The 24,007-nt window shown below is 40.4% G+C and overlaps 1 protein-coding gene across 1 annotated transcript in view; it reads right to left on the bottom strand.

Moving 5' to 3' along the window:
• LOC123985874 (alpha-2-macroglobulin-like) overlaps positions 1-24,007 on the bottom strand; it is an 83,843-nt gene that overhangs the window by 24,427 nt on the left and 35,409 nt on the right. The window contains exons 20-27 of the mRNA XM_046073844.1: positions 10,714-10,840; positions 10,429-10,550; positions 10,268-10,319; positions 9,989-10,072; positions 4,142-4,318; positions 3,557-3,632; positions 2,991-3,147; positions 933-1,007 (exon numbers count right to left, since the gene is read on the bottom strand). Coding sequence (XP_045929800.1) covers positions 933-1,007; positions 2,991-3,147; positions 3,557-3,632; positions 4,142-4,318; positions 9,989-10,072; positions 10,268-10,319; positions 10,429-10,550; positions 10,714-10,840 — 870 coding nt within the window. The remainder of the gene's footprint in view (positions 1-932; positions 1,008-2,990; positions 3,148-3,556; positions 3,633-4,141; positions 4,319-9,988; positions 10,073-10,267; positions 10,320-10,428; positions 10,551-10,713; positions 10,841-24,007) is intronic.

The raw sequence follows: 24,007 nt of genomic DNA, 5'->3' as shown, positions 1-24,007 counted from the left end.
GTGTGACAGCCCTGCCTAGTTGGATGTTTAACTGTGTGGTGTTGGGGAGTTTACTGTTCTCCTGAAGGTATCAGTGCCCGTAAACCAGATTGGGAGCACCTGGGCCAGACGCTGTGGGAGGAAAAATACTCCGGCCCTTTTGCTCTCGCGCTCTCTCTGATCTGGTCCAACTCCTGCCAGCAGCAGCAGCAGCACTCCTTTGTTTTTCTACACTATGTTTGTTACCACTCCTCAACACCCAAGCTCCATACTTGTCACTCATCCACATCTACACCACTGATTTCACTGACTAACACAGTCTACATCGTTGATTATTAGTTTAGTTGTATAAGTTCTTACAATAAATATGTTTACTTTTGGCAATCCTCCGTGTCCTCTCCGCATTTGTCATGGCCTTTGAGCCGGGTTATGACACCCAGAAAATGAGTTGAAGAAATAACCCAGGAGTTTTTAGTGTGTATGTCCATGTTTATGAAAAACTTAGCTTAGATGTTTCTTTCCTTATTTCCTTGAGATGGACATGTGAGTTTAGTTTCTAAACTTATGTATGGTTTCTTACGTGTTTGTTTCTAACTTACGTGTGTCTTTTTTCCCTGATTATGTTGACAAATGCAACCTTTAAATTGGACGAAATAAAACGTTGTTCAGAGGATATTCCAAGTTTTCTGGCTTACTTCTATGCATTCTGACCAATGCCCCCAATGATGATAGTAAATGTACCTTTTGAACCTCCTACTTAGATAGTAATGGTTGGAAAAATACTGTGATATAAAGTACATGTACATTTATTTACAAAAGCCAGTTAAATGTATAAAAACCTCTTCTTCCTTATTGTCTGTGTATGTGTGTTGGTGTGTGTCTTGTAAAGGATATCCTTTCCAGTTTACAGTTAATACGGCATAAGATTTTTGTACTTCAAGGAGTCTACTCACATTTAGGGGCACATTCATCTCCAAGTAGGCAGCAGTGATGTAAGCACTGAGAGTCACTTCATCAGACACACCACCCTGTAGAGAGGAAGCATCATGCAGACGTTACCATCATTTAAGAATTAGTTTTTAACGTGGGTTTGTTAGTTTAGTTAATTTTTTGAAAATGGTTAGTTTTAGTTTTTATTAGTTTTAGTGTTAGTTTTAGTCTTGTGGCTGCATGATGCCAAGCTCAGTTCAGTTTAGTTCAGTCCAGTTTAGTTATTTTCACAAAACCTTAAAATACAAGTACAGTCATTAGAAATAATGCGGATTTGTGAAATGGGACACCATTTTTTTAAGCTATCTGTAGCTTGTACAAACACTAAGCAAATATATATAAATATTTGAAGTACTAACACTTTGTCTAAATAAATACTACAAATAAATGAAGCACACGCAATCTACAGTATAATTTCAGACCTACATACAGAAAACCCTAAGAGCTAAACTACACTAATCATACTACCCAGCGGTCCCAAGAAATTCATTACATCAGTCTCTAGCTCTATCATTCATGGTTAAACAGGTGAAATACAATAAATGGAGGTGAAATACAATTGATGTGACAGCTAAGAAATTGGAAGATAGTGGAGGCCCCCTTGGAGCCACAAACAACAGGTCCCTAGCACCCTGAAGGCAAGTATGACTGGAAAGCAGTTATCTTAAAATCTAAAACTTTATTAATCAAAAAATCGATACAACGTGAAGCACAAAGAGACAGGCTGGCAGAGATTTCAATGAGCCCATAAAACACACACTAGCTGACATGCAATAATGACCAGCAGGCACGTCAGCCCAGAGCAAGGGGAGCTCACAGTCAATGTACTAGAGACAAGCTCATCACACACACTGGACGAGCTCTAAGCCAGACCATCAGAACAGAACAGAAGAAAACAAGGAAAAGAAAACCACCAAGACAGTGACTCTGTCATATGATGCTTTGGCAATGTTATTGTTACATTCATGCCAATAAAGCTCATTTGAATTGAATTGACTCACTACCTGCAACCTAAACTCCATACAATTGTTGCACTCATATTATTTTGTACACATGTATGTATAAAGGATAATAGAAAACATGTTCAAATCCCACCAACTACGCAGCCGATCCCTACCTGGTTCTCCCTGACTAAGTTAGCCTCCCCCTAACGTTACATGCAGCTCTCTTCGTAACAGCGGTCGCCGCCTGCTACACTGCGGCCAGACGCCGCCCTGGCAGCATGCCAGCTCTTCACACGGAGGACAAAAGCATAACACACCCGCATTTCACCAACTGGTGCCTATCGGTTAAGCACAGCGCACACCCCTGAACTCAACTGCGGTCTGGCCCAAAGGTCCGGTCAGACCAACTTCCCCGCAACGTCAGTTCCACCGGCTTCATATCCACTCGAAATGTGGGCTTTAGGGCTGTCCCCGACTACGCATTTACATAGTCGAATCAGAATCGTTAAGTCCTGCCTATAGTCGACTGATAGTCGAATCATGTGTGTATTTGTGCATGGGGATTGCGAGCCGAAGCTAAACTTATTGTTGGCTTATTGTTGACCATTTTTGCTCTCTCTCTCTCTCTCTCTGTCTCTCTCTCTCTCTCGCCTGCCGTTCACCGGTCACCGACCCAGGGTTAGGGTTACAATTTTGGATTTATTTACACACTTTAAAAACATTTATTAAAAGTTGTATTCTTTTTACATGTTTATTTACTGCATTAAACGTTGAAATGTATATTGTAATAGGCTGTATATTAACTGGTAGTTCTATGTAAAATCAGACATTGAGCCCCCATATCGCCAAAATGGCGTGATCCTTTTGTCGTTGCGAAGTTTCGACTGTGAGATTGACAGTCGTTACGTTATTTTGCTCGTCTTCGTTAACCATAATAACCTTGATGGGTCCCAGGCTGGCATTAGTTATGACTGAGGGATGAATAAAAGGGGTGCTGATAGTGCAGTGAAAATTAATGTCTAACCTTCTTCACTTTCAGTTATCAGCCATTTTCATACAATCTCTACAGAGACTGACCTTCATTCTGTTGTTGAAGAGTTTTCCCAGCTGCTGGAAACAGCCATTTTCTCGTTGTTTACCATCCAGCCAAGACTTAGACTCAGCAAGCATTTTTGGGTCAATGTAGATGAAAGACTGTGCTTTGGCAAAAGATCTCAGCACAAAAGCAGTCAGCCTGAGGATATTAACACAAGGTCAAACAATAACTGATACAATGAAGTGAAGAGGAAGCACTTGATCTGTGTAATGTTTCACAACATATACTTAATGCATCAGGTCATTAGCTAACCTAATTAATACATTAATTAGAAATACGTATGCATATGCTTGTGTGTGTTCACATTGCACACTGGTGGTCCTACTGTGAAGAAATCACATTTTCGATAACATGAAAATGTTTGCAGTACTCAGCATAGAGCTAACAAACAAACTTTCTTTCTTTCTGAAGCATGATGTAGTAGTAATATGTTGTGTATTTGTTTGATAGGTATGTTTCTATTTGCAAATTAAAATGCATCAGTTTGTTACTGGTGCACACTACATACAATTATTCTTCATGGATGATTAATCAGTGATGTTCTCACCAAGTGTTCCCCGGTCCTGATCCAAATGTGCTGTAAGCACCGTCGCCATGTTTGTAGTTCAGCTGTCTCTGGTAGCCTGTAAAACAAGAGAAACACGTTTATTAGGGCATTAAGGACACACTCAGATTTAAAAGGATTTTTGACAAGTTTATTATCGGAGGTAAATTTGTTTATGATGGGTATGTCAGTTGAAATGGAAAGACAAAGAAAATCTATTTATTAATTTATATTTGAGAAACACAGTTTATTATCGGAAGTAAATTTGTTCTTAATGTCTATGTAAGTTTGAATGAGGGGATAGAAAAAGGAAAAACATGTAACCAAGCTCAGGGGCGCAGTGTTGTGCATAAACGTGCTAAAAGAGTGCATTCAAGTGTAAGACAAGCGAACAGCCGCCAAGTTCCTCCACCCAAATCAAACTAACAGCATTTCACAAAAGACAAAAACATGAACTTGTTTATTTTTTGGGACTGTGAACTTTGTTCAAAATTCACAGTCACAGACTGTTACAGATGGTAGATGTAGCATATTTGAAGATCTTAAATGTTCCTTTTATTCTGTAATATAAAGTTAGCAGAGACTCACCACTGGTCAGGAAGTTTGTAGCCTTCTCCTTGATGGCTGCGGTCAGCTGCTGTGTGTTTTCCAGGTACTGGAGGATGTAAATGTTGGGGGCCAGGAGCGCCATGTTCTGCTCTCCACATCCATACGGCATCTTTAGCAGCCCATCCAGGTTCTTCAGGGCTCGGCCCAGAATGTCACCTGCACAAGAACACTGACTCACTAAGACCCTGCAATCAGTTTAACAACGCATGCATTTAGAAAACAGACTGCAAATACAGTGAGGATGCAGAGTGTGGAGGAGACGCCGTCATGAACACACTCCACCTGAGCCTGGAACACCTGGAGCAGAACAATACCTACGTGCGGATACTGATTCTGGATTCAGCTCAACACAATCATCCCCCAGCACCTGGTGAGCAAACTGGCCCCCCTTGGACTCAACACCCCCCTGTGTAACTGGCTGCTGGATTTCCTCACAGACAGAGTCCAGTCTGTGCGGGTTGGCAAAAACACCTCCAGGGTCATTTCCCTCAGCACCGGCTCCCCCCAGTTGAATAGTACAAATGTATGAAAGATGTGGAAAGTTTTGTTGAAAAGCTGACGCTAAACTGAATTGCTATCTTGAACAAATTTGAATAGTACAAATGTTTGAAAGACGTGGAAGGTTTTAAGGACTGTTGAAAAGCAAAAGCTACACTGCATTGCTGGCTTTAATGTGCAGAAAGTAGCTGAAGGACTATGAAATCTTGGAAACAAGGGAAATGTTCTACAGAATATGAATAAGTTGAATAAACTTCAAACTTCACTGATAAATGTAAAATATTTTTAGGTTTGAATGTAGTTTTTAGCTGAAAGCCATGAAGAAGATGAAGAAATGTGAGAAACTCCCAAGTGTTGTGAAGACATGACCTGAAATCTTTAGAAATGTCTTGGAAAAGGCTCAAATGGTGTAATTAGTATGGAGGTGTCGAACTCCCACTAGAGATCCTGGTTGAGCGGAATGACTCCACAGTGTTGAGTGTGGAGTTGCACAGATTGATGGTGATGGGTGCGGCTGGCCTCTTCCTGAACTACCCGCCCATCTCCACTCTCTTCCAAGCATTGAGATCCAGATTGATCTGGCTGCTCCAACTTAAAAGCTGTCTAACTTAGAAAGCTTTCATGTCTCCTCATGCCATGAAGTGAGGACAACCAGTGGAACCTCAGACTGATAAATAATTTTCAAATTATTATTATTTTTATCATTTGATGTTTTCAAGGTTTCATTTGATTTTAGTAATTGTCTTGCTTTTACATTTGATACTGATTTCCTTTTTAAATTTATCATTATTATTATTTTTTAATTAATTAATTAATACACACACACACACGTTACTGTTTCATTTATTTATTTTATTTAAATTTTTTATATATTTTTATTTTTTAACATACACACACACACGCTTACTGTTTTATTTATTTATTTGAATTTTTAATATATTAAATTTTTTCTAGCACACACACACACGATTTAAATACTTTACACTTTAATTACTTGTTTAATGAAATGTATGGGGTTGATTGTTCTTATGTAGTTTGTATGATGCTTTGGAATTGTTGTTACATTCATGCCAATAAAGCTAATTTGAATTGAACTGAACTGAATTGAACTGAAAGGCTTAGACAGCTGATCTCATTGAGTTTTACCCTGAAGCACAGCTCTGCTTCTCCTGCTCCTACCGAACAGACGGTAACTCTCAGTGCCAAAGTAAACATATTGTTAGAGAGACAAGATCCTCATGAAGTTGATGTCCGAGATTTGTGTGTCTACTGTCAAAAATGGCTTCACAGCAGCAGTATAGAAATGTCCATCTTTCTGCCTCTTTCCTGAAACTGCAGCACTTTTTCAGTATGGGAGTCTATGTGGCAGTTGAGTGGGACTCCTCTCACTCTCAAGCCGACTATACCAGCCGTGAAAGTCTGTTTGCTTTCAAAGTTGGACATGAGCGACAGAACAAGTTTTCCTACAATTTGTGAAAAAATTACATATGTAGAGTGAAAATTGTGGGAGATGCAACAAGTTGAAGACAAATATTTAAGAAGATTTTGAAGTGACTTCCCACTGTCTTGGTTGGTCCCCTCTCTCTAACTCCCAACATTCCGCTCCATCTGCTCTCATTATAAACTCAGAAAACGAGCTGAAAACAACATGAAACTTTACTTGAAATTGTGTAAAAAGTATGAAAGATGTGAAAAAGTTGAATTAACTGGAAATAGTCCAAAGGTTTGTGAACGTTTTAAAGGTGGAATGGGGTTTCTATGTGAATGTATGAATGAGTGGGAAGAGGTTGAAGATCAGTGACTTTCATTATAACAAAGTTTCAAAGAAAGTTGAATAGCTTGAAGAGTTTGAATAGGATTTGAAAGTTGAAAAACACGAAGGAAGAAGGAAAGATGTGTAAACTTTTCAATTTGGATTGGAGTTTCTAGCTGAAAGTATGAAAGAGTAGTTAGCAGTTGAAAAATCTTTAAAAAGTGTGAAAATGGGGACATTGTGAACATTCCGTCCATCCACTTGAATGGGGAAAAATGCCTGGAAAACCTTGAATATCTCTAAAAGTATGAAGGTTATCAAAATTCTGAATGATAGCAATCGATTCCTAATTGAGATGAATATTTTAAGCTTCAAATGATGTTTCTACGTTGAAAACTGTGGAACTAGGTAGACTACATAAAAATGAGCGGAATAAGAAAAATAAATAATTCCGAAACGTTAGAAGAACATATGTTGTGAGTGCTTACAGCATTCACACCAATTATATGCCTATGTAGGAGAGCCCTGTTTATCATTATTATGATAGCAATGACATAAGAGATGATATATGGTATTATTATTATTTTTTACTATATTGGTATTTTTTATAGTTTGTTTCACTGGCCCCCACAATACATACATTATTTAATGTTCATTAGTAGACCTCTATAGTTTATAAAAAAAATGTTTTCCGTAGTTTTATACATTTGACTCTTATTTATCAAAACTTACAAGTTCATGTTTAAACTGCATTGGAAAATGAATGGAACAAAATGGATAAATGGAAGTAAGTGCTGTCCCAATGATTCTCTCTGTCTCGCTGTCCTCACCACTCTCTCTACACATTTCAAGTCTGAGGTGTTGCAGCCCCCAAACCAGATAGAGATGCAGCTGGTCAGTAGGCTCTCTATTGTCCCTCTGTAGAAAGTGGTGAGGATGGGAGGGGGGAGGTTTGCTCTTCTCATCCGACGTAGAAAGTGCAGCACTGCTGTGCTCTCTTCACAAGAGCAGAGGTGTGGAAGGACCAGGTCAACGTGACTGTGATCTGCACCCCCAGGAATTTGATGTTGCTAACCCGCTTCATTGCGGCATTGTTGATGAGGAGGGGAGTGTGACTTGGCTGATTTTTCCTGAACTCAACAACAATCTCTTTTGTTTTGTTGACATTCAGGATTAGATTGTTTGTGTCACACCAGTCCACCAGGGCCCCGTTTCAGAAAGAAGGATTATGAAAATTCTGAGTATGTTAAGCCTGAGATGAGGGAAACTCTGAGTTTTCCGTTTCAGAGAGCAAGATCAGATAATCCCTAGATCAGTAACTCCAGCAACTGATGCATGAGAATATAAACCTCAGAATATAAAATTTTCAGTTAAGTAGAAGACATCTTGTGTCCAGCAGTTAAACATTTAAATTAAAAAATAATAACTTATGTATTGATTCTCAATTTTTCAATAAGGGTAGATCTAATTCTATAATCTAATTACATGTAAGATTTTAACCACTTTTATTGTTGGAAAGCCACGTAAGTATAATATTTTTTACATCTTCAAACACGGAGGGGATCTTTAGATTTGCTTTGTATGACATGAGAGCTCAGCTGTTTGTTGTCAATGGTTTGACAACAAAGGCATCAAAGTGAAAAGTGACCTTTAAAAGGACAATCCAGCCACAGAAATCCATTTTTTTTATTGATGCCCTTACGATGCTTTAATGGAGAAAAGCCTGTTAACTTGCCAAAATGTTTAAAACAGTCAATTAAAACCAGTGGCGTGGGGTGGGGTACATTTTTGGGGAAGCCAAGTGAGAGGGGCTGTCCTTTTTGGAGGGCAATTATCTAATGTATTGTGCTATTACAGTGCAGGGTATAATCTGTTATCAATACACACGCTGAAAGTTGCATTTACTGACAGGTATGCTCTCTCTCTCTCTCTCTCTCTCTCTCTCTCTCTCTCTCTCTCCCCCTCTCTCACTCACTCTCTCTCACCCCAAATAGCATACATAGCCCGCTGCTTATAGTGCACAGAACAAATAGGATTTGGTTAAGAATAAAAGAAGCATTCACAAGCTCAATGAAGACATGTGCATAATGGCAGTGGTGCATGTATCAAGTAGGCCTACAAACTTGACCAAATGTTCATAACACAACATCACTCAAGACTAACAACAGAGTACCAGACCAACAGAGCAAAAACAATTATTCATGTAGCCTAACCTGGCCCAGTGCCCTGTGGGAGGTGCTGTCTGTGGTGCTCATTATCTATGCGTACACGACCGCAGTACAATAAGGTTTCTTCAACTGACTATTCATTCGTAGCTAAATCCAGGCAAGCAAAGCGAAACAAACAATATAACCATATCAGAAATTGCACACATAGCTGCAGTTCAGTTAAGTTCAGAGAGAGAAGGAGGTAACATTTCACTCATCCAATTCGAAAAGGAAGGCCATTCTCCTGTCTGTCATGGTGGCGAAGTGGTCAATTACCAAGTTATAGAATTTCGTACTGGCTTTTAGTTATTCCACAACAACAGAGTCAGTCGAAGTTTGGCGCTACCAGCTAGCCACTCTGTACGGATATAGTTTACCACATTGAACGTCCGAAACTCCTTTTTCCTCTGCAGTTGCAGCTCCAGTTTTGGCATTGGTCTTCCATCAGATCTTAAGCTGCTGCTGTAGTGGTAGTTTAGTAAAACTATTTATAACTCAAAACTCAAAATCTCCATCCTCCATAACTGCACCAGCTAAAGTTGCTAACAGCTCCCGTTATTTCATCTGAATGACGTTGATTGCATGCTGTGATTTGATTGGCGTGAAGCCAGACAGGGGCTGGCTTCCCTTGGCATCATCCTGACTAATCACAGTTTTCCCATGATAACGGGATAATTATCTCATGATCTCGAGATAACGAACCATAGCTTAATACAGGGGTCGGCAGGTGCGTTTCTTTATGATAATTTTGGGGAAGCTCATTGAGTCAGTAGTTAGCTCAGTTAGTAGAGCACAGGACTTGCATCCCAAGAATTGCAGGTTTGACTCCTGCTCTTAGCAAAGTTTCTTATTCTTCTTTTGTGTGTTTTTTTTATCATCCTCTTTAACAAAACTGTTATGAAGAGATTCAGGGGAATCCAAACACACATTTCCCGGTGGCTTTTTCAAAGGTTCTGAAATAGCCGTCAGGAAATGTGTACTTAAATGGATTCCCCTGAATGAGAAGCGGATGAATTTTCTCTGCCTGGGAATGATGGGGGAATGAAAAGTCCATAGGTTGATGAATGTGGACCAATGGCCGGGACGCACACACTCCAGCATATGCTTAATTGTGAGCATGTGAATCAGTCATCTTCATAGGAATATGGAGGAATATAGAGATTTTTAAAACAAATTGGTCTTCCATGAGGATCAAACTCACAATCTTAAGACTATAAGTACAGCACCTTACCAACTGAGCTAATCAGTGACACTGAAATCACCTTGAAATTACCATTAAGAATAGAGTCTGATAAATACAGGGGAAGCCTGGCTTCCCTTGGCCTCTGGGAGAAAACGCCACTGATTAAAACAAATGTATTATCTTACCCAGGACTGAAAGTGAAGCACGGGCAGATCCATCAATCATGTTCTCGGGGAGTTGGATGTCTATTTCCTCTGTCACAGCTTCCCCTGTGTACAGACAGAACAAACACCTTTCAGAGAGAAACTCTGTACTGAAACAAATTGCCATAATTACAATGAAACTAATTTCTACCTGGGAGTTGTGAACGTCTCTATCACATTTTTGTTATCTACTCGACTCCTAACACATAGCATTTAGCCAAATGCTATGTCTCCTTTATGCCTGGTGTAAACCATACTGACCTTTTGGGCAGAGCAGAAAGTTGTAGGTCTTGGTGATCTCAGTTCCCTCAGCCTGAGAAGAAATAATATGACTTCCAAAGTTTCCAACTTGTATTAAATGCAAAAAATAATGGCTATCATGGATAAACTTGTCTTTGTCATCTTGTTTTTAAGGTACCAACCTTTACTATGAGAGATCGTGTGACCACGTCGATACGTCCTCTCTCTGGAACACTCACAATCTCATTGTCACATGAAGTGTGGGATGCCACAGCCTCAGCAGTCACAGACACATTCACAACCCCTAAAAAGATCAACAAACAGAGTGAAACTTGAGTAACAATTTCAGATCCTGTCGTGTGTCAAAGTATCACTGAGGTGTATTTTACTGATTTCATAGAGATGAAAAGGAAAGACAGCAACCCTTTAACATTTGACACCAGTGTGGATAAAAGCTTGATCCTCACCCAAGACTGAGGGGGCCATGGTCCAGCTGAGGGTCTTGCGCTCACTGCCACACAAACAGGATGTGTACTGGTCACCAGAGAGCGGAGTGAGGGTGTAGTCTAAAGAGGGTGCTGGAGTCACAGTGACCTGTTCAATATATATTAAAGATTTATGGAAAATTAAAGAATTTTGGCCTTTGTAAGGTACATCTTGCTTTTGTTGCTTTTTTGCATGTCAGCTTTTGATTGTAAATGCTCTGTACTTGTATAGCCTTTCTAACCACTCAAATCGCTTTTACACTTTATACACTGAGCCTGTGCTCAAGTGCTCAAACAGAAACTAACATTCACACACATTCATACACTGGCGAAACAGACGCCAGGGGCAATTCGGGGTTCAGTATCTTGCCCAAGGACACTTCAACATGCAGCCTGGAGGAGCCGGGGATTGAACTGCCTATAATTGACTATAATTGATTGGAGTAATGAATTATAGGTTTCAACAATGCTTTTATGTAAAGTGCCTTCAAATCAAACATATTGATTACACCTTGGGAGTGGGTAAAATTATTACCCAAGCTCCCAAAACACAGGCAGAACAACCTGGAAGTCTGGAAGCCAACTCAAAGCCAATTGCACAAGTCACCATCAAGTGATATACACCAAGGCGATGCACTATCCCGCCTGCTGTTCTGCATAGGCCTGAACCCCCCCAGCCAGATCTTCACATAGACTTGCTACAGACACAGGTTCCGAAGTGGAACAACCATACACGGACAACATAAAGCTGTATCAGCTTTATTTTGTATCAGGATCTACACAAGGATCTACAGCAAGGACATTGGAATGTCGTTCGGACTGGACAAGTGTGATCGGATGATATCAAAAAGAGGGAAAACGATCAGAACTGAGGGGGTTGAACAACCAGAAGGCCACATTGCAGATGTTCAGGACAGCTACAAATACCTCTGGGTCCGGCAGGCTAACAGAAACCATGAAAAAGCAGCAAGGAAGTCCGCCACAGAAAAATACCTAAGGCTACCTAGGGCTAAATGATACTAAAGACAGCAGAAACCAGAGGGTGACGACAATGAGGAGGAACAACCTTCATGGACCTTCGCTGCACAGCATATACCACCAACAAATAGAAGAAGTGGCTAATATCAAGAAATCCTACCAGTGGCAAGAAAAGGCTGGACTTTGGACAGCACAGAAGCGCTAATCATGGTGGCACAAGAACAGGCACAGTACAAGATTAATACAGGCTGCGGTCTACCACACCAGGCAGGATGCCCAAGACAATATAACAAAAGTGAGTACACCCCTAAGTGAAAATGCCCAAATTGGGCCGAATTAGTCATTTTCCCTCCCCGGTGTCATGTGACTCGTTAGTGTTTCAAGGTCTCAGGTGTGAATGGGGAGCAGGTGTGTTAAATTTGGCTTTCACACTTCCTCATACTGGTCACTGGAAGCACCTCACGGCAAAGAACTCTGAGGACCTGAAAAAAAGAAAGGTTGCTCTACATGAAGATGGCCTAGGCTATAGGAAGATTGCCAAGACCCTGAAACTGAACTGCAGCACGGTGGCCAAGACCATACAGCGGTTCAACAGGACAGGTTCCACTCAGAACAGGCCTCACCATTGTCAACCAAAGAAGTTGAGTGCACATGCTCAGCGTCATATCCAGTGGTTGTCTTTGGGAAATAGATGTATGAGTGTTGCCAGCATTGCTGCAGAGGTTGAAGGTGTGGGGGTTAGCCTGTCAGTGCTCAGACCATACGCCGCACACTGCATCAAATTGGTCTGCATGGCTATCATCCAAGAAGGAAGCCTCTTCTAAAGATGATGCACAAGAAAGCCTGCAGTTTGCTGAACAGTTTGCTGAAGACAAGCAGACTAAGGACATGGTTTACTGGAACCACGTCCTGTGGTCTGATGAGACCAAGATAAACTTATTTGGTTCAGATGGTGTCTGCAGTTGTGAGGCCGGTTGGATGTTCTGCCAAATTCTCTGAAATGCCATTGGAGACGGCTTATGGTAGAGAAATGAACACTCAATTCACGGGCAACAGCTCTGGTTGACATTCCTGCAGTCAGCATGCCAACTGCACGCTCCCTCAAAACTTGCCTAATGTTGCTTGCACACTGCCACGACAAACACTGACGACTTCAACCAACACCAACTGTTGGATCAGTGTGCGCCGTCAGTCGGATGAAGTGTTAAGAGTTTGACATGTCTAGTCGAATTGGGTGGTGTCGTAGAAAGCCAAATTTCAAATCAAACATATTGATGAAGAAAGAAAGAAACAGCCCCTCCTTTCAGAATCACGCTGGACAGGTGACAGGTGTCGGGCCGAAAAGTAATCATCAGCCGAAAATGGATTGCCCTCTGCAGGAGCGCGCGCAACATGTTAAAGCTGTAACGCCCTGTATCTGTACATCTATAGCTGTTTTTATCTCAAACAGTCATAACGTGCAAATAAGCATTACTTTGTCTGTGGTAGCAAAGGTATGTCTTTGTGAAACATTAATGTTTCATGTAATGGAATAATCACAGTTGAAGTGTTTGCAGTTTTCAGGCCTGACAAACGTTATTATAAGCAATAAAATTTGCCTATTGTTGCAGATGACATTTGTGTTTGGTAGGCCTATGATTCATGGCTGAGTTAGTCTATAAATAAAATAAAGGAAGTGTCTCTCTTGCAATTATCCTTATGACATTAATTTTGCTTGCTCTGTGCCAATCAATCCACCTTTTTACCAGTTGAAATATGTAGTTTGTAGTATTGCACTTGCCAACAAGTATTGCTCAATCAGTCCTATTTACCAGTTGTAATACATTTAAATGGCCAATACAGCCCATATAGCCAATTCAGTTCTACCCTTGCCAAAAAACTGATTCCACCTCACTACTATTCACACCTCACTAGCGTTATATTTTACTTATGGCGGATTATAGCTCACCCAGTTTTTTCAACCTGTTGAAATACCAATAACCAATGCAGGGCCAATGCGGCCAACGCACCCAATAACAAGTAGTTTTCCACTTGCCAAAAAGTGATTGCAGCCTTTACCACTTGACTTAAATAAGAAAAAATAGGTGACCAAAGTCTGTCTGGTCAGTTGCTGTCTGGCCAGTGTGGACAGTTGGTTTTCTGAACATTCTAAAGACTGAAACCAACTACTGCCAACTGTAGAATGTTGGTGTTATTTGGGCGCTGTCTGAGCAGTGTGCAAGCAGCTTTAGGCACACCTGTTCAGCATCTTGGTGTGGCACACCTGTGAGGTGAATGGATTATCTCGGCAAAGGAGAAGTGCTCACTAACTAAATAGGTCTTTTGTGTACATAGAGAAAGTCTTAGATCTATGAGTTCAGCTTTGAGTTCATCTGTGCCTTCTCGTCCAACAAATGCGCTTCTAGAAGAATGGTCAAACATTCGCATGAACACACTCCTAAACCTTGTAGCCTTCCCAGAAGAGCTGAAGCTGTTATAGCTGCAAAGGGTGGGCCAACTCCATATTAAACCCTACGGATTAAGAATGGGATGTCATTAACATTCATGTGCATGTAAAGGCAGGCGACCCAAAACGTTTGACAATATAGTGTATATATCCACAGACACAGACACACACACACACACACACACACACACACACACACACACACAGGCCACTTCATTAGGTTTGCAACACAAAACGAAGAAACTGGAGAACCACATTTTTTGTTTCATACCAAAAATGAAGAAACAGAAAAACTGAACTATATTCTTAGTTTTGGTTTCTGAAGAATGAAAAACAACCAAACCAAATACAAATAACCAATTTTGTTTTCTTTGATATTCTGTTTTTTATTTCTCCGTTTGAAGAAAGACATTAAGAAAAGCCAACAGGTGGGTCAGGTGACCAGGAGGTAATAGTAAATATATTAAAATAAAAGCCAAACTTGTCGAACGGTCATTCTGTAACATAATGCAGCACTAACTTTATACCAGGTTAATGGTAGAAGAAAAAATAAACTGGAGCGAGAGAAATATATTGATACAGTAATACAGTAACGTTTAATGAGCACATTGTTTGGTGCAATACAGTTGTTAATACAGTTTAACCTTACATATTGTGTGTGCAGAGTGTTACTGTTAGCGCTATATTTGTAATATTAAATTCATATTTAATATGTTTTCCACAGTTTCCCCTTTCTAGCAGCACGTGGCAGTATTTAAATGAAGGCCTGGTTTGTGTCTTTGTTAGGCGACATGTTTTGAATCCAGATTACTGATACAGATGTAGCCTATTTATTTTTGTTCACTTCAGTTCAACCTCAGCCCAGCGTTAAACGTGCATGCCTTTCTTAGCAGCTCTGACAACAAACTCACATGAGAAATGTCCTAATGTAGGCCAAAAAATGATTTACCACTCTGCTATATACTGTGTTAACACTGTTTTAGGAGCTGAGTGTATGAGAAATTGTATAAGACTAAAACATGGAGAGCACAGCTACTCTCACAATTCTGAGATGTTTCACATCTTTCTTCTCAATTTAAAGGTAAAAGGTAAACTGAATCATCATATTAAAACTGAATTGTAAAATGAAATGCAGTTATACACTCTAGTGTGGATAATATATAACACTCCCATTATGTCACACATCTGAAACATGTATTCAACATATAAGACAAATGTGCTCGAAAAGTTTTTTAACCCTTTAGAATTTTCTATATTTCTGCACAAATATGACCTAAAACATACTCAGATTGTCACACAGAGTAGAGAAGAAAAAAAGATTATACTTAGTATGTGAACTTGAGCTTTTAGGATCTCAGAAAAAGAGTTGTTGATGCTCAACAGACTGGAAAAGGTTACAAAACTATCTCTAAAGTGTTTGGACTCCACCAATCCACAGTCAGACAAACTGTGTACAAATGGAGAAAATTGAAGACCACTGCTACCCTCCATAAACAAAGATCATCCCAAGAGCAAGATGTGTAATAGTCCGTGAGGTCACAGAGGAACCCAAGGTTTGTTGATGGAACAATGAATTCTGAATTTTAACAGCAAAATCTAAAGGAAAATGTCAGTACATCTTTCTGTGACCTGAATAAGAGAACATAGGTCACACAAGTCGTTATTTCAAAGAAGGGTAAAAGAAGAATAAAGAGAATGTTTTGGAACAGGCAAGTAAAAGTCCTGACCTTAAAATGATCAAAATGTTGTGGAAGGATGAGGAAGCGAGCAGTTCATGTCAGGAAATCCGCCAACATCCAAGAATTGAAGCTGTTCTGTAAAGAGGAATGGGCTAAGATTCCTCCAAGTAAATGAGCAGGACTATTCAACAGTTTTTGGAGTTATTGCTACGCAGGGGTTTCACATCAGATCCTAAAAGCAAAGGTTCACAGGCTTTTGCCACTCAGATATACAGTTTTGCATAATTTTCCTCAAAGAAAAATGACCAAGGACAATATTTTTGTCTTATTTGTTGAACTTGGTTTTTTTGATCTACTTTGAGTGAGTTGTATTTGTGAAGAAAATTCCAAGGTTCAGAAACTTCAAGCACCACTGTATGGCATATTTCCAATGGCAATAAAAAGGCCATAATATTAAGAATTAACATAAATGTATGAGCTATGGCTGCAGAACACTGACAATGAAGCCATAAGGTAAGAACATTTTACTGGATTCTCAAGAGCAGCACGCCTGTAGAAAATCCAAAACATAATTAAATTATAAAAGAACATAATAGAAGAGGCTGTTAACGCTAAGAATGTCTTCTCAGGATGTCGGTCAGGTCTGTGAGGCAATATTTAAAATGTTCTGGCTGATTTTGTACAACAGCATGCTTAAATCTTTTCATTTCAAACAATAAAAAGTTAAAGTTAAAAAGCAAAAAAAGACTACCTTGGCATGCGGCCTCCTTAATTTTAGTGCAGCAGTGTTAGAACCAGGTTAGAACAGAAGGGCATGCAGGTTTAACTCTGGGCTGAGTGTGAATGATGAAGATGATAACTAGGCTACAAATCCTTTGCTCCTGTTTAGTGTATTTTTGTCTTGATTATTAGTTTCTTACCTCTGCCTTTGTTTTTGTACTTTTGGTTATGGATCTGTGTCTGCTTGTGTTTGTAGTCATTTTGGTTTCTCTTCATTCTGTTATGTATTTGTTATGTTTCCTGCCTGGTCACCTTGCTGTTTCACTCTGTCTCGTTTCACTGTGTGTCTGCTGTGCCCAATTAGCTGCTCATTCACCTGTGCACTCCCTCTCTGCTTGTTTGCCTGTGCATTTTTTCCCGTAGTTCAGTTCTGTTCATGTCGTATGTTGAGTGTTCTTGCCTGTTCCGTCCCTTGTTCTTTGGATTACTCTCCCTGTGGTCTGGATTCTTTTGCTTGTTGGATTACTTTAGTTTTCTGCAACCTCTTCGCCTTTTGGTCTGCATTTGGGTCCACACCTCAGGTACCTGCCACTACATTCAGCCTAAACCATGACAGTATAAAAAGTAATCTGGATTTAGAACCGTTAACAAAGAAACCAACCAGACATTCATTTAAATCATAGACATAAAAATGGACGTAGTGTCTGTGACGTCACCTGCTGGTTTCTGAAGAGCTTATCAGTGCCCAATCTGTACTGGCTGCCCGACCCCTCTGCACATGCGCAAAAGGTTACCAGAAATGTGCCTGTCCATGATTACTTGTGTGTTGTTGTTTGTTCTTATCTCAGGGAGTCAAATACCAACCTTTTCAGAAAGGCTGAAAAAGCGTAGTTATTTGATGGAAAAGCATCCGTATGAGCACCCTGGGCGCGTCTGTATGAGAGTCTGGACCAGAAGCGCCAACTTAGTAGCTAGCTATGTTAGTGTAAAAGGCGTTGACTGCTCCCCAAAGCCCCTTACGCTAACCTTAACCATCACAGCGGTGTGTGCCTAAACCTAAGTCAGCAACTGTATGTGTGTCAACCGGCTAACCCTACAACTGTTGGCCTTAGTGTCCTTTGTGCTGCTACTTCGGTAGATTGTTGTCATAGTTGGAAATTATGTACTGTTTTTCATATCTTAAGTGCATTCCTATTAACAGTCTTATCTCCAGTGATTAAAAACCATTTTGTTATCTTTGTTATCTTGATTTGAAAGATTTAGATGGATCATTTTGAATAGGCACATTTGCGGTAACCTTGACTGACAATCACTTTTGTGCATGTGCACAAGGTATCATTTAAATAGGCCTACTGCCACCTGCTGGTAGAAAGGGGAAACATCTTGATCCATTTCGCCGGCAACCACATTAAATATGAAATATGAAAAATATAGTGCTAACAGTAACAACTCTGCACACACAATAAGTTCTTAAGAAAAATTGTATTACCAACTGTATTGCACCAAACAATGCGCTCATTAAACGTGACTCTTGCTATGTACATGGATATAAGCACAACTGTTGCTAACATATTTCTCTCACTGAAAAACTGAAGCCAGCCTTGCTCTGTTTGAGACTGTGAGCTGCACTTTATCGGGCTGAAGTTAAAATCTCTGTGGATCTGCCACTGTGGCAGGCAAGTATTTTTTTTATCTGCCACTTTTAAAATGTATGCGCTAAGAAAGAACATTCAGCTCATTTATAATTTCATTTGTCATTCAATGTTTAATATATATTTATGTCTGCATGCAGAAAGGACTCATGTCTTTTATCTCTCCACCTTATTTAACAACCAGGTATTTCAATTGAAAGTCATGACATTAAATAATATCATATAAAATCAAAGTTCCCCACAGTGTATTATACAGTCAGTGCTCAATACAAAGCCCAAAGTTGAATCACCAATGAATGAGTCCTTATCTCAACAAAAACCTCCTCTTCTGGATCCTAGCAAGGCAACAAAAATACTTTTGCTGGCTAACTAAATTTAAAACCAAGTGACGCCTCTTGCGTCTAATAGACAAGCTTAGTACTTGTAGTTTAACACCGGAGTTACCTCCCCTTGCCACTCAGGACGGACTGGCTCAGGACGGACTAAGCTAATTGGACTGTGTGCGTGTGTGACGCAGGCACGTGTGCCAATCCCCACAATATGCTAACTTTGTGTCTTTCTTGTTGTGCATTTTTCAAGTCCGCCAAAGTGGATCCACCACTGCCAAAATTTTCCCGCATTTGGCAGGTGGTTAGTGCTAATTTCATTCCCTACCTAGTGGAGGGAGGCTTCGGCAGACTACGTTGGATGCAGCGTGTGGGAGAAGTAGATAAATAAAAGCAAGACAAGCGAACAAATAATGAAGTGGATAGCTGCATGCTGATTAGTATTGGAGAAGATGTCGGTCTTAGGAACATTCTTAAAATCGCAACGTAGCCACTTTGCCCCGAGGGTTCTCTCAGGTAAACAGAAAGTAGGGCTGAACGATTAATCGTTTTCAAACCGAAATTGCGATTTGAAAGAACGATTCATGTTCGTGAAGACGGTGATTAAGATGTAGGTTAATTATACAGCGCATCTGAGTCATTTTTAACAGTAACAGATTCATTTTGTTGTCATTAGTGTTGTGTCATTCAATGAACGTTTGGTTCATAAGACCTAATCTTATGTATGAGGAATGGGTTGTCTCAGTGAGTAATTCATTCATTTTCACGCATGCGTGAATAGTCTTGGACTCTTATGTTCACTCATCTGAGCTGCACGGGCTCCGTCAGCACAGGAAACAGAATTGATTAGTTCACGACTCTCAACTGTGGGTCTGTCTGAGTCGTTCATTTGTCACGTGACAGCTCGGCTACAGGGCTGTAGTAAGCAGGCAGCACAGGAAACAGAACCAATTAGTTCACGACTCATAGCAACTGTGGGTCTCTAGGTTTGAGTCGTTCATTTTTCACGTGACAGCTCCTACTGTGGAGCAGGAATGAACTACTCGTTCACCGCTCACATAGGTCCTCCTCAGTCTTTCGTTCATTCAGCAGGCTGAGTGACTGCCAGCGCAGGAGAATGAGAGGCAGGTTGGCTGTCAGGTAACAGTCACTGGACTGATATTATATATCTATTTTGTTAATTATGTGACATTTAATAAAGCATAACATTATTACAGCGCAGTGATGTTGTGCTCAGGGGCGTAGGAATGACTTTGAACCTGGGGGGGACGCTGAAATGCTAGGGGGGTTCAGGGGCATGCCCCTCCCATTTTTTTTTTATTTTTTAAACAAAGCACTTAATGCTAATTTCTAATGGCTTTTGAAAACAGAGTGTACTTATTAGTGTGGCTGAAAGAGGGTCTTTGTGGTGACAGAAGATGGAGAAAAACTCGGAGAGGTAGAGGGTCAGAGAGACGGAGTATAATATAACTAGAACAAAACCGACTACATACCATTAAAACCATGGAACAGCTGCTAGTTAATTTAGCTAACCACAGTACAAATGTATTTAGTTATTCCAATGTTACACTTGCTGTCTGGGATATTCCCTGTGTCTCACTTGTTCCTCACTCTCCCTGCAACAAATATTTGTGAACACAGAGCTGTCTTCAATGCAAACTCGGATGACATGCTTTTGGTCTAACAAAGTCTTTTACTATGTGAGTTATAGAATTTACTACGTCTAGTAGTTATCCATACAACTTACAAGCTCGTCCTCCTCAGTTTGTTCTACTACTTCTCCTGTGACCTCTGTTCTCTTCTTCTTAAAATACTGCAGGATGCTCATCTCTGTGTGAAAATTTTGACTACTTTTCAGTTGTTTATGGACACGAAGCAGAGACACAAGTTTTTAAAAAAGTGGCCCAGGAGTTTGTCCCTGGTCAGCACACTCTCCAGAAATACAAATACATTTTCAAAACTAGAAACCCCTCTCTAGCTCTCCTAAAGTAAAGTAATCACTTCAGCTGAGCCCTTGAGTAGATAACTAGGCCTAAATAAGTCATACCATCATCAATCTTACCATAAACTGGTGCTTTGGACTGTGCTGGCTTTGACTCTGTTCTGCTCTTGCCCTCATCTCTGCTGTCTCATGTCCACCATATCAGTGCTAGTACTGGTGCCACTGGCCAGTGGTGGGTAGAGTACTCAAAATCTTTACTCAAGAAAAAGTACAATTACTCCCATAAAAAGAGGAAAAAATTACAAACCTACTCATGTAAAAGTGTAATAATAATAAAACAATTAATTTCTTTTTTTAAATCTCCATGAAGGTGTTGATAAGATCACTTTAAAATATCAGCTTGCTGCCCAGCCACTATTGTGGCCTGTATCTTTTATTATGGACATGTAGCCAACCAAACCACTTGTTTTGCAGTAGCACAGGCAGCCAAAACAATCTGATTATTCCTAAATTATTCCCACTGTGACCCATCCACTGTTGTGTCCCTGAGCAAGACACTTAACCCCTAATTGCTCCAGAGGCATGCAACCTCTGACATGAATAACAATTTTAAGTCGCTTTGGAAAAAAAAAAGCGTCATGTAAATGTACAGGTGCTGGTCATATAATTAGAATATAATCAAATAGGTGATTATTGGGGCTCAGCTGTGGCTCAGGTGGTAGAGCGGGTTGCCCGTTAATCTGAAGGTCGGCGGTTCAATCTCCAGCTCCTCCAGGCTGTTCCGCCAGTGTATGAATGTGTGTGAATGAAAGTTTCTGTTTGAGCACTTAGGCTCAGTATATAAATGTGGGTGAATGCAGATGTAGTGTAAAAGTGCTTTGAGTGGTTGGAAAGGTACTATACAGAGCATTTACATGATCCAGATTATTATTAAATTGGTTGATTGTGAAAATGGAAGGATTTAGCCAGAGTAAAGGATTGCATATAGATAACATATTTCTGTGGTTTTTACATGGTTTGAATTTGGTTGTGGGCCCAAGGGTGTATATAATGATGATAGAGAGTGATCAAGAGGTGAATTTGTGCATTCTACTGACGCTGCTTCTATCAAAGATAGACTGGCAGTGAATATTGAACTTTAGCTAAATCTTTCAGCCCTAACAGAAAGGGGGACAAGCACTCCACAAGTACACAGCAGGTGCTCTAGAGTAACCACGGCAACGGCTTCTGTGCGCTACACAGCTGTAGCCTATTTAAGTTAAAATTATAGGCAACATAACTTTACCTGATAGGCCTACATCTAGTTTTGCGGGGATACTCTGCCATGTGAATTCCCTCCTATTGATGTCCTGATAACTATTTGGTAAACAGTAATAGATTCTGCTTAACCTGCAAAACCTTTTGACTTGCAACTAACTTATTCCTGCCTTAAGGAGTGTTTCTGCTAGGGCCGAATAGTTGAAGGATTTGATGCTTCAATGGGCGGAGCCTGATTCCACTGTCAATCTCACAGTCGAAGCTTTGCAGCGAAACAAGGATCATGCCATTTTGGCGATATGAGGGTGCTCAACGTCTGGTTTTACATAGAACTACCAGTTTTCTGACAATAAGTTAATATACAGCCTATTACAATATACATTTCAACATTTAATGCTGTATATAAACGTGAATAAATCCAAAATTGTAACCCTGGGTCATCAGTGCGCATGTGTAGGTGTAGCGTGTGTGGTGGCAGAGGAGGAACACTTGCAGAAGAGAAGGAGCCCCAGCTTCACTGGTGTTGTGCCGAGTTGTCCGCACCTCGTGGGACCTTCGGATAATTTATCACCATTGATGAACCACACAAAGAATATTATATTGTTTTTAAGCAGCCGGCTACTTGAAATAGACCCGTGAGGAACCGCGATATGCATGCAGCACGGCATGAACGCAAAACTGTGCACAAGACCGATGAATGGCAGGCGAGAGAGAGAGAGAGAAAATGATGAACAATAAGCCTCAGTTTAGCTTTGGCTCGCAATCGCCATGCACAAAAACACGTATGATTCGACTATAGGCAGGACTTGACAATTCTGATTCAACTATGTAAATCCTTAGTTGGTGACAGCCCTAGTTTCTGCACTTAAATCCACTCCTGCCTTGGCGCTCACCCAACCAGAGAAAGACATTCTGGCCAAAGGATTAAACTTTGCCATTACACCACAGCAGCTACCTATAGTGGACCTCATCAGAGCCACAGAATCGGCCATTAGGAAAAACAAATGAACAGAAACAGAAGTGAAACAGAAGTGGAACAGCTCAGACTAAAGGTATCTGCAGCCCTTTCTAATGCAAAGCCCCCCCCCTTCCAACCTCAATTTCCAAGAAAGGAATGCTGTGACATCTCTGAGCAAGGATGAAAAGCACTGCTGTTTTCCTGTTTTCACCTGCTGACAAAGGAAGATGTTAACTTTTTGGCCACTTCTTTTAACTTCAAACAACATGTCAAAGGGCAAACCCATAACCATGTTCATACACTGGACTTGGTTTTTACCCTGGGTGTCAGTGTTTCCTCTGTGGAATTAGTGGACATGACCATATCTGACCACAGATGTATTGTTTTTAGCTGCGATTCACCTGTTACTCATGCTGCCTCACCAAGCTCCGTGTGTTCTTGCATCTTTAATGAACAAAGTGTTTCAAAGTTTTGACATTCTTTCAGAGCCAAAGCACCTGTCTGAACACCAACAATTTGGTCGATCACTTCAATCATATCTGCTTGTTGTCACTAAATATTATTGCTCCTCTAAAGGTTAGGCCTACGCCTAAAGCTAGTAAGCAACCCTGGATAAATGACAGCATTCGCAGTCTAAAAGGGGAATGTAGGAAAGCAGAGTGCAGATGGAAAAAAATCCAGTCTCCAAGTCCATTACCTCAGTCTGAAGGATTTATTAATTAACTACAATAACATGGTTAAGGATGCGAGAACACACTATTTTTCTGAACTCATTACTACACATAAACACAATCCCAGCTTTCTGTTTAAGACTGTGGATCAGCTGGTAAACCCAACCCCTCCTTGTGCCTCAGCTGGAAGTAATGATGACTGTGAATCTTATTTTACCAATAAGGTGGTTTCAATCAGAGCCTCTATAACCCCTGCGGCCTCTTACTCAGAGGTTCCTCACCAGCAACAAGAGAGTTTTAACCAGTTTTATCCCATCGACTTGTCTGAGCTTTTAAAAACAGTATCACAAATGAGAGTGTCCTCCAGCCCACTTGATGTTATACCTACAAAATTTTTACTGAAAGTACTAGATTCTGTTGGGCCCCATTTGATCTCTGTTTTCAACAGCTCCCTATCTACTGGTTGTGTCCCTGATTATTTTAAAACGGCTTGCGTGAACCCACTTTTAAAGAAACCTGGTTTAGATCCCTCCCTCCCACATAATTTTAGACCAATTTCAAAACTGCCTTTTATTGCAAAGATTCTAGAAAGAATTGTGTCCAAACAGCTGCTCACTGTGCTGGAAAATAACAAAATATTTGAAAAG

Source organism: Micropterus dolomieu, linkage group LG17 (genome assembly GCF_021292245.1).
Source record: "Micropterus dolomieu isolate WLL.071019.BEF.003 ecotype Adirondacks linkage group LG17, ASM2129224v1, whole genome shotgun sequence".
Classification (NCBI taxonomy): Eukaryota; Metazoa; Chordata; class Actinopteri; order Centrarchiformes; family Centrarchidae; genus Micropterus; species Micropterus dolomieu.
This window is presented reverse-complemented; position numbering and strand designations above follow the sequence as displayed.